The 12,179-nt window shown below is 34.9% G+C and overlaps 1 protein-coding gene across 6 annotated transcripts in view; it reads right to left on the bottom strand.

The window, feature by feature from the left end:
• Window positions 1–12,179, bottom strand: part of LOC136826992 (prostaglandin E2 receptor EP2 subtype-like) — a 534,455-nt gene that overhangs the window by 9,066 nt on the left and 513,210 nt on the right. For 2 of the 6 annotated variants that reach the window (XM_067084641.1, XM_067084642.1), the window contains exons 7-10: window positions 11,192–11,418; window positions 10,261–10,364; window positions 8,141–8,292; window positions 2,715–2,767 (exon numbers count right to left, since the gene is read on the bottom strand). In XM_067084641.1, the coding sequence (XP_066940742.1) occupies window positions 2,715–2,767; window positions 8,141–8,292; window positions 10,261–10,364; window positions 11,192–11,418 (536 nt within the window). Of the gene's footprint in view, window positions 1–2,714; window positions 2,768–8,128; window positions 8,293–10,260; window positions 10,365–11,191; window positions 11,419–12,179 lie in introns of all 6 variants that reach the window. The other 4 variants (XM_067084643.1, XM_067084644.1, XM_067084640.1 and 1 more) reach the window with 3 other exon arrangements.

Below are 12,179 nucleotides of genomic sequence, written 5' to 3'. Positions count from 1 at the left end.
AAACTCTGAAGAGATCATCCACTCTGTAAGAGAAAATAAACTTTCTCACTCACCAATGCACAGCAATAAGGGCATCCCTACAAATTAAACTCTTCATAGGACTAACCCTGTAAAGGGGCAAACTTTTAGGTCATTAATACTGACGATAATGGTCAAAGTACCATTGTACTTCATTACAACCAGAAACATGAGTTTTATTTGCAAAATGCCACCATCATTTTGCCAAGACTCAAAGGCAGACTCAACCTGTAATAAATTAATAATCCATAATTATTATAGTTGATCTCATGTCAAAAAACACTACATCCTGAGTTCATCCTGATTCATCTCAAGTGGGTTGCTCCTTAACAAGGTAACAACAAAACTAAAATCAAGTTGGAGAGACTGCAAAGGAATAAGTGCAGAAACCTCCAAATTCATGAGCATCACCTTTCTAGTGTTGTTAATGGTATTCAGCCTGATAAATTTCACAGGTGTCCAGGTCCCAGTTGTACTAAGGGCAAGAAATTTAGGAGAAAAACAACAATAATAATACTGTAATACTAACAATCACTCTGTCATTCCTTGCACATTCCATCACATCCCTTCCATATAAATTCCAAGACAGCTCTATATGGAATGTTCCTAAACCTCCACCCCCATTGTTTCCTCCTTTGAAGCAACTACAACAGATCCTGAGATGCCCACTGATATAAAAGTCCCAGTCTTATGTAGATCTTATCAAGACCTATCAAGAGAACATCAGCAGCATGACCATATTAAAGATGTAAATATGAAAAATTATATTCAAAAAAAGATCCCATACCTGCATGCCAACACATGCTGTTCATTAACCAAAGAAAATCCAAGTCCCATGTTTTGTGTCCTTGACAAAAAATGAATTGCATTTTCAGTTCAGAGTCAATCTTGAAGAATGCTATTTATTTCAGCAAGTTAAATGACCCCTCTCATGTCTAATTTGAAAATGTTTTGTGATGACTGACTTGACACAACAGCTGATGAAAACAATCCAACTCAAAACATGAATGTACAGTAATATGACTGACTTACCTTTAGCTCCTTTCCTGTCCATTCCTTTCACTATTTAACACCAGTGTATAGTCATCAATAAAAGTTCTGTTCCTGAACTATATTTTTATACATACTGGATTGTTTTTTAATCACAGATTTATTTACTCTTATCATTTACCTGTATTGGAATTTCATATTATCATACTTGTGCCATTACTTAATGCCACTAATCATCTTTCCACCATTGGTTACATAAGTGCCAACCTACAGATATTTTTTTTTTATTCAACTTAGTAATGATAACAAGGAGGGCTCACTAGCCAAATCACCCTCAGTCACTACAAGAAAAGTGTTAGTGAACTCTGTAAGTGATGACAAGCCTACCTACTCAAAAGGAGCAGCTAAAATAATTCATATGAAAGCTGAGAATTCTACATTCAAGATGTGAATGCTATGAAGGACTGATAAAAAAATGACCATCAAGTTCATACTTTCTATAAAGCAGCTCTCTGACCCATACAAGGACAACAAAAATTTGCAGCATACAGTCAAGAAGCTCTCTAGAACAATGCCAAAATTAATAACTGCAAACATTCACAACCTTAAAAAAGAAATTATCACTGATATGTCGTGATTATATTTGGTCATCTTGTTTCCTAGCCAAAACCATTAAAAATAATAATATCTGCTGCATACCCATTCACTCTTCCCCCATTGTTACTTGGTCAGCATCTTAGAAAATAAAATGAAAATGGACTTCTCAACCACTGACCCCTCAACCAGATGAAGAACAAGACGGAACATATCATTCAACCTATCAACAAATAATTATCCACAAGGAGATTAAAATTACAAAGCAGTGCATACAACTGGTGGCAGACTGATAATTCAGTACCACAGTGCATACAATTGGTGGCAGATTGATAATTCAGTACCAATTTAAATTTTCACCTATATTTTAATGATCACATATTGGCTAGCAATAGTTTGTGAGGCTTTTATAAAAGAAAAAAAGTCTGCAATTAATGTATAAACATTTACATGTAAAATCATAGTATTTTAACCTACAGGTCTGGATTTTGGTTTTAAAATATTTCAACTACATGAGTTCCAGAGTAGAAGAAACTATCAAACATACCGTCTTATATGCAAAGTCATGAAAAAGACACATATGCTATTCAAACTTACGTTACAGTGACATCTATGTTTACCTATAACGCTTAATAAATCTGAAATTTAGGAGCCAAGAACAAATATTAATAATTGTGGAGTGCTACAGAAAGAGACCTCGAAGAACCAAGGAATTGGGAAGAAATCAGACCATACAGACAGATAATTTCTGCAAAGGGTGATATTTTGTAAACTCCTTAATTTTGTAAACAGGGAGCCAAGAATATACAGTACAGTACATGAAATTATGAAGAAACTTTTATCTCCATGGAAAAGAAGAGCAAGATGCAACTACAGTATCCATGCTTTGTAACCACTATATAACAGTTAGGAGGGCCTCCACCAAAAAATGTAGCAGGAGCATCAGATCTGTACATTTCATATCATACATGATTTAGCCACTTCCTGTCAAAACATTTTTTCATCATTCACTGGTAATACGGGCACACAGACAAACAGCAATTAGGATAGGGAAACAAGTGAGCAATGTCCCAATCTGCTGAAAAATTTAGGATGTAAAGTTTTCTCTATACCTTCATGACTATGCTGTTATCTCGCTCCTCAAGCTGACTGTTCCTGGAGTAGCCTGCAGTAAGTAAAATATAAAACATCTCAGTGAAAGCAAAAGGACAGAGATGAAGCTGATAAGATGCATTACAATACAGGCTTAAGTTTTCAGAAGGAAACTACCAGTATATGTACAAAAATAAGAACTACACACAAAGTGCAAAAACAATGCCCTATCATGTCAGGAAAATAAGTTCTACAGATTCATGTTGCATAACTGGAGCTATTACTTTCTGTTAGCAAATGTTGAAGGTATGTTAATGTAAAGACTTATCATACTACTACATAAATACAGTATAAAAGAAAACCAGCAGTTACAGAGCTTATTTAGAGCAAAAGAAAGAGTTTTAGGCATACAAATTTGGATGAAAAAGTTACTCAGAATCACTGGGAGATGTTTCATCCTGAACTCCCATTAGATGGAATTGTGGCCATTTGAGTTTAAAGTCTTGAAAGTGAAGAATTTGGTAGCATTCTTTTGTCTTCAGCATAAGCTGAAATTCAAGTACTATACCACTTAAGATGAGTTATTACTTTTGCTTGATCAGTTTCTTGCACACAAATGTCACCCTCATTAATGTCTACAAAACAAGTCTTTCCTTAACACAATCAGACATACTCTCTTTAATCTTCTGTACTCACTGTCTGAATCCATCAAATCATCCAATTAATCACTTAAGCTCTGATATTATATATATATATATATTATATATATATATATATATATATATATATATATATATATATATATATAAAGAGAAATGACACAATGTATATATATATATATATATATATATATATATATATATATATATATATATATATATATATATATATATATATATATATATATATATATATATATATATATATATATATATATATATATATATATATATATATATATATATATATATATATATATATATATATATATATATATATATATATATATATATATATACATATATACATACATATACATAGTATCTCTCTTTAACCCCACTTCTCACAACATGGCTAAACCAACTTCGTCTATTTCCCAACCTCCCTACACCAAATCTCTCATCTACTACCTCGTTGTAATACATTTTTCCCTGCTACCTCTAGCCACAAATCTCAACATTTTGAATAAAATTTTAAAATCTCTTTTTTCTGTATAAGTTTGGAGTTCCCATTCCCAAACCCCACAACGTAAGAAAATGCAGGTATAATAGGTAACAAAGTAACAACAAAAATGCTGTTAGCTTATAAGATACTCTTGTGTGCCAGAAGTCCAGGAATCTTCTCACGCACCACTACTTAACCTACCTCTTTTATCTCCTGGTGGCATTATTTTCAGCCTGTTGCTTTCATCTTTTTTCAGCTTCTTAAATTAATACCTCTCACTAAAGATCAAATCCCCTTATGCACTTAGACATGTGGCTCTGTGATCTACCTGAATTGCAATATAATAAAATACTGTATGTTGTAATGTCCAGTTTCCTTACTACAGTACAGTACTGTATTAGTACTTCTTACATATGCTGGTTATCATTAATTTTTTGCAAAATTTAAAATACTGTATGCAATACAGAGCATCTTCCATGACACCTGTCAGTTCAACAGACAGCACTAAAAGATCTATATGGCCACTTTACAGACTGTTTATGTCTTACTTCCTTTCCTAGTCACAGTAAGCATGATTTTGCTTACAAAGATTTTCCATCATCTCTCTATTCCATTCTTCCATCTTTTAAACATTTGTAAGATCCTCTGATCTGGCTATCAATGCCAGGTAATAAGCATAAGTAGCTCCTAGGAGCTTTCTTTTCTGCAATCTTTTGCACCTTACTCTAATTTTTCTGGTGTCTATCAGTCCACATCAATCTACTTTCAAGGTCATAAGTCATGAAATACCACTTGCTCAATGGGTACTCCAAGTGCCTTTTGCCTTCCTGATGTCCATCTAACTGGTTGTCTTGGTACACTGTCAAATGCCATCTCAGATACATAATACTATAGTGTCTTTCATTCTGCTCAGTGTAGTACTTCTGAATTTGTTTCATTATGAAGATTGTCTCTATTGTGGGTTATGCCAAATTTACTGTTGATTTTAACTGATTCTTCTGACCTTTCCTCCAGCACAATGTCCCACACTACACACTGTACTCCAGCAATCTTACTCTACATCTGTACTTCTCACAATGTAGCATATCACCTTTTTCCTTGTATACTGGATTACTGATGTAATACTCTTTTCTCTCTGGCCAAATTCACCAATTATTCTTGTCAATTCGCCAACAACTGGTTTTCCAGCTACCCTTCACAAATCACGCGTTATTCCTAATGGCCAAAGAACCTAAAAATTTTCCATAAATAAGGCTCTTCTAACTACTTCAGTTATCCCATTCCCTATGGTCTCTGTCACATCAACATTTTCCAGTCCACATTAAATACCCCATACTAACTTTGACATAAATATTTGGTTAATCTTAAAAATATCAAAATACTACATTATCATGTCACAGTAATGTCGTTCCATGCACAATTACTATGATGTAGCCTTGTACTTAAGTGATCCCTTAAGTGATATTTAAACATGAGCTTGGTAAATTCTAAAACATGAGCTTGGTAAATTCTGCTTCATAATTACATGTCCCTAACTATAAGCAGCTTCTCATAAGACAGTGCTGCTTACAAACCCTCACAGGAAAGCTCATAGATACAGTACCATTTATTCTAGAAAGGTTTGCTGTTAAAAGTTTCATGTCTTGTCATATTCACTGTACCTTTATTTTTCTTGGGAGAACTTACCCCAAATTGCTCATTCATTTTACCCTTATCTCGTAGTCTTTGTTTATTCATGTATGTTAAAATATTTAGGCCATTTTAAATACAAATAAAATTTCCTTGTGGAAGAATGGAACAAATACAAACAAATTAAAGCAGAACCTTCAAGATAATTATTTACTACATACAATCTAATTAATATTTTTCTTATTATAAGAACAAACCCTTCAGATTAGCCCCGTCTTCACAAGTTAGGTCAGGTCAAGTTGAGGCATGGGAAACTCATCTTGAATCATTGCTGTGATGATTAACCAAATGTATGTAATCTCCAGTAAATCATCTTTTATTAATAAGTGATTCCACTTTTTCTTCTCAGTAATGCCAATCGGTGACATGATTAAGTGCTAGAGAGCTTTGCTCACATTTTCTAAGTCCATGGGCCACTCCCGTCCTAACACCCAACAATCGACTCACATGTCAATGAGTACAAGCACCTGAAGTCACAGAAAAAGGTAGGGCAAGCAACCTCACCCAAAAAGGCTTGCTAAGAGACCAGAAACCTATACTATTCTGGTGCCACCCTCAAACATATGGTTTAAGGAAAATAAATTTATTATTGTATATTATTAATAAAATGTAACCCTAGTTGGAAAAGCAGAATGCTATAAGCCCAAGGACCCCAATACAGAAAAGGAAACGGAAATTTAAAGAATAAACTAAAAAAGGGGAGAGGGAATTACAGAGAAAAACAGATATGATGAATAACAATGTAAAATAAATAAGAAATAATAAGTAAATGTTGGAGTGAGACTTACGGCACCATACCCAACAAAAAGGGATTTGCACCAAGTGTGAACTTCTGAGTTCTGACTGTTCCAGTATTACCAACTACTGGTCGAATTTACTCACTTGAAATAATTTTCTACCGCCGTGTTTTAGGCAGAGAAGCTGACAGTTACATTATCTGTGCTTGTTTACCTTTCTTATTCTTAACCTACTCCGTCTAGAGGTCACTCTATAGGGCTAGAGCTCGAAAAAACCCACCAATGTTAGTTTACAGTATAAATACTGTCGTCGAGGATACAGTAGTCACAAAATAATTTTTTTTTTTTATATTTTCTTAAAACAATCTTGAGAAAGTTTTTTTTAGAACATCTAAAGTATTATTTAGCATCTCGGAGACAGGCTCGAAACGTCACCGCACTGACACACATTACGTTAAATTGCAACCACTAGCTCTGAGCAAATACAAACTCGCTGCTCCCCTGTCTCTTTTAAATGCTTATAAACTTACTTTTCTCTTACCGCTTATGGGCGTTCCAAATGTGCGTTCAAATGTAACTGAAATATGAACCACAGTGAATTTATGAAGCTACAGAACGGTAATTATTCAGGGAGACTTCTAAAAGATGCTCATTAATGGCTTGCTAGTGATAAAATGATGTCATTATTATTCCACCGAGACCATGAATTTGCATAGAAGGCTTTCACAGAACAGAATGGCTATACATGAACAAAACTTAAAACTGTTGTAATCATATACACGTATACGCAATAAAATGTTTAAAAAACTGAGGCAACTGTGTATAGGCGCTACAGTTTTTCAAACTTATGAGCATTAACACTTCAAGGAAAACATTCCACAGTTTTATCAAAAGGGGATGAATACCGGGCTAAAATGTCACACAGTAAATGAACACTAAGGAACATAGTAAGAGAAGCAAATATACTCTTGTATAACTAGCAAATACTGTTTAGGAGAAAATGCATTAAATGTGTTATAATACCTATGCAAATTTCGCTCGTCTGTAGAACATAAGAAAAACAAGTCTCCCAGAAATCGAAATGTTTGCCTTCAATAATTCTTTTTGTAAAATCTTTTGTACCCAAAACTCTCTTCTCGTGAGCAGGAGCAAGGTGAATTTGACTATCCGTTAATCTAACTCCGTGGTTGTAAAAGTCCTTGACGGAACTATCATAACACCGTCTCTCTTGGTTGGCTTGGGTCCTGAGATATCTACTATACTCCTTATCACACATCATCACGATCACGGACCTCTTTACAGGCATAACCTGTACTAGGATAACCTTGATTTAATCCAAACCAACCAACCGGTTGCATCGAAGCTCATTCAAATATTCGGGACATCAGAATTAAAAGCGACCTATACGGAAAAGATTGTACACGTTACTGGAAGAATGACAAAAAAATAAGCAAGGAAGATGTGCGCACGGGAGCGCCTGTTGTTGTAAGCAAAAGTTTAATGACAAGAATATAAGCAAGGAACACGTGCGCACGGGAGCGCCTGTTGTTGTAAGCAAAAGTTCATGTAAATGGCACAATGGAAAACTTTTCAATGAAATAAAGCATTAATACCAACAGAAAGGGGACACGTGAAACTTCGAAACATAACGAAAAGTTCCCCATTCGCGCCTAAATAATCAAGAGATATAAATATACAGAATCGAAACTAAAACCCAATTCACAAATCAATCCTACTACGATGCCAAGAAAAACGACAGGATTCGTAAACGATGCTCACTTTCCTACTTCCGTATGGAACCAAGAAGGTGAGAACAAATGAATGCGAAATGTAGAGGAAATTACCAAAACCCGTACTGTTTGTGTTGTTGGAGTTGTGAGATCTGGAGGAGCTGTGGACGAAGGAGCTGTTAGGACCCTTGAATCCCATGGGACAGATGTAGGACGCCAGCTTCCGGACGTGGCGGTTGCCACAGCGTCTCTGGCGACGGAGTATCACGTACACGTACCTGAAGGAGTAAAGAGATGCATTCGTTACGGCTCTGCATTACGGGATGCTCATAAAAGCGAAAAACACTGCTCGTCTTACCAATTATAATCAAACGACGACTGGCTTGCTCCATATGAACAGAGTTCATGCTCTGAATAATAATAATAATAATAATAATAATAATAATAATAATAATAGTAAACTGTAACACTGTGCCTACAGTATGTTTTGGCAAAGTAAATCTGGTTCCATTATGAGAAATTTTATACAATAACTGGCAAGGCTAACAGCCAATGTCGGCATAGTAATAGCTTTTTCTAACACCACATCCAAATTGTGTCCTTTTCTAAGAAAATTTAGTGTTACGAACTTACATTTGGAACGCATTAAAATACCTCAGTGGGAATCGATCTAAACACTCAATTAAAATATAACTGACATTTACACAAAGAGGGAAATCTAGCTGGTTCTATGATCGGACACTTAACACAGACGACAATGAATATGATCATTGCTTCTAAATTCAAACACAGTTATGATCCAAATTATTTATTAGTTTACAAAAGAAGGGACACTATTTGAGGCCGTGGAGTTTATACTAGCACAATTATTCTGTTTTCCCATAACTTCCAAATTATACCCAGGAAATAACGGAAGCAACAGTAACAAAAGAAAACAAAGGTATCATACTACAGAAACTTGTAATAACTAGAAAGTTAAGTGGACAAGTAATATTCATACCAGTCCTTCCGTAATAAGATAAAAATACAAATATTATATATACTGTATATATATATATATATATATATATATATATATATATATATATATATATATATATATATATAAATAAATCCTTAAAAACAATTATACTTTTTTACTCAATTAAAATACATTTCATCTGCTTCACTGACCTGGCCCCAGTAAAACCTGCAACTGAATCTATTGTAGATCCCGGCTCACTGGCATTTATTTACTTAATCCTTTTTCAAACATAAACAACAAGATAACACTGCAGTGGTTTTACCGAAGATCAGGAATGCAATATCTATGACCAGTTCAGGATAGGTGATACCGTATTTATATACCTCAGAAACAATGGGCTTAAAGGGGTAACCGCACGAAATCAGGTAACTTTCGTGTTAATTAATCCTTTTATTTCCAATTCCTGTTACAGTAAGTCAGCAGATAATAAAAAATGGAAATTCTATCTCTACGCATACGCTAGAGAGATTGTCTTTGGAATGGCGTTGCTAGCCCCATGCCATTCTCACACTACACGCGGGCGCACACACACACACACATATATGTATTTGTGTGTGTGCTTGCGGGCGCGCATGTGTGTAATTTCTCTTGAGTGCATTATGTCGAAGATTAAGAGCTGTCCAATGTGCAGAGGTCAAAGAGACAGTTGAAACACCATCAGCAACAACGGAATTCGGCCAGCATTATGAAAAAAAAAAAATGCTACAAACATGAAGGAAGATAATAAATCAACATGGGAGACTGGGTATAATTGGAGCCTAGGCCAGTCAGCAGGAAACTTTTTTTTGGGGGGGTGGCCATTTCGTTTATTCTTCAACGTTCTACACTTATAACTTTCACAATTTACTTCCCAATAATCAGTGATATTTTAGTACCCAGTATTCATTTCTTATTTTTTTCCAAAGTCATCTTTTCTTTGGCATTTGATGAATTCCTCCCATTTTAGAAAGCATTTTTTCTTCATGAACATATAAGCAAGTCTGTTTAAATATGAGAGAGAGAGAGAGAGAGAGAGAGAGAGAGAGAGAGAGAGAGAGAGAGAGAGAGAGAGAGAGAGAGAGAGAGAGATTATTAGTAAATGTAACAGCATGTATCAAAGTTGATGCATATAAATTTTGTCAGTTCTCAAGATTTCAAAAAGATAACAGTTCTATGAAAACTCTATGAAAACAGTCTCTCTCTCTCTCTCTCTCTCTCTCTCTCTCTCTCTCTCTACACTTACGGATCAAACGCGAAGTTCATGGCGACAAACACATCCGCAATCCGATACCACTTCCCTTCGATGCGTGGGATGGTTCCTTCGAGCTGAGCCAAAACTATGGTCACCTGCGAATATTGGGAAATATAGAGTAAGAAGGTTTTTTAATCAAATACAGTTATATATACTGTATATACAGTAATTTTATGCGTACGCATACAAAAAGAAGTATACATATACGTGACCGCGTATGTGTACATTTATTGTTATACAAATACAGGTGACTGTCCCTGTAAAATTATTTTTTTAATTTCTTCATTTGACACAATTTTGTATCATCATTTCCATAAAAGACTAGTAACCTGTGATCACTGACGTGTATACATACATACATATATACATATATGTGTGTATACCATATATATATATATATATATATATATATATATATATATATATATATATATATATATATATATATATATATATATATATATTCTTTATATGGACAACTGACCAACTATGAAATTATCAGCATCACATTCATCTGTCTTTAACAACTAAGTATCAATAGCTACAGAATAAAGGTTCTTTTAGTCATCTATATTCTTATTATAAGTTCAACAGATATATTTAATGTTAATGACACCTCTGAAGGCAGCTAATTTACGAAAAAGGGAGATTTAAATTTCAATGAGATCCGGAAACTTGAATTAACTTTTAAATTACCCACAATAAATATAAATGATGTTCTCCATTTGTCCAGATGTGTCTTGAATATAATGAAAAATGTTTCCCGCCCAGTCGGTTTTCTTACAATGAATTCTTTATCTCATTCCCATCAATTTTTATCATTCAATCACACTCTCTCTCTCTCTCTCTCTCTCTCTCTCTCTCTCTCTCAATTTATAATTATGTATTGGACAGGTAGTATTGTCTCTCACTTGTAACTCACCAGCTGGGGGACCCAACACACCACGAAGAAGATGCTTATGACGACCATCAGCCGAGACAGCGAGAGCTCCTCCATGGTGGGATGGTTCCTCGGAGGGCCTCCCAAGGACGTCGAACTCCGGCAGGAGGACCTGGAGTGACGCCGGGGCATGCAGTCCTTCCTCATCAGGAACAACTCGCGAATCACGGAGATGTTGCACCGCACTATGACTGCACACATCGTCATTCCTGGAAACAAGATGCGACTGTCAGGGATGATGCTTCGCAGAGCGAATAACGACATTTGACAGAATTAAGAAAATAACACCAGAAACTGATGAATAAATAAAGAATGGAGTGTTGGTAAAATAAAACGACATGAAATGGTTTCTCGTGCAACAGCAAAGTACCAAAAAATCTCTATTATGCCTGTAATGAGCCATCAAAATGCACAGATCGAAACAGGCGAGATTGGATAAATCTTAACTCTGTAATGACGTACGTCAGTGTCACAGCAATTTTTCTTTTCACCTCATTTGTATTTGTTATTTTTTCATTCTAATACATTATGAGTTAAGTTTCTGATCCGCGGGGTCAACTGTTCTTGATCTCGCTTTCCCTGGACATAACAATCTTCCCTCAAAAAATAAATAAATAAATAAATAAATAAATAAATAAATAAATAAATAAATAAATAAATAAATAAATAAATAAACATTTAAAAAAACCTCCTTCAAGTGGTACCTCACTTTTTTTCCTTCTCCTCCTTCATATTGTTTTCACAAGGCCTTGAATAGATACGAGTACAGCATGACATTGTCGACAACATCGTCATCTACATACAAAAACCTTTTAACGTCTCATTAGAAATAAACTTCTTTCCAATTTTTGTTTCGCTACAATGTTGTTGTTTCTGTTGTTGCTCCTCTGTGAGATCCCCACAGACCCGTAAAATAAAACTCTTAGCATTAAGATTTCTAGGATGGCATCAACACGTTTTCCGGAAGCTA

This window comes from Macrobrachium rosenbergii, chromosome 41 (assembly GCF_040412425.1).
Source record: "Macrobrachium rosenbergii isolate ZJJX-2024 chromosome 41, ASM4041242v1, whole genome shotgun sequence".
In the NCBI taxonomy this organism is placed as follows: domain Eukaryota; kingdom Metazoa; phylum Arthropoda; class Malacostraca; order Decapoda; family Palaemonidae; genus Macrobrachium; species Macrobrachium rosenbergii.
The sequence above is the reverse complement of the archived record's forward strand: the minus strand, read 5'-3'. Positions and strand labels throughout refer to the sequence as shown.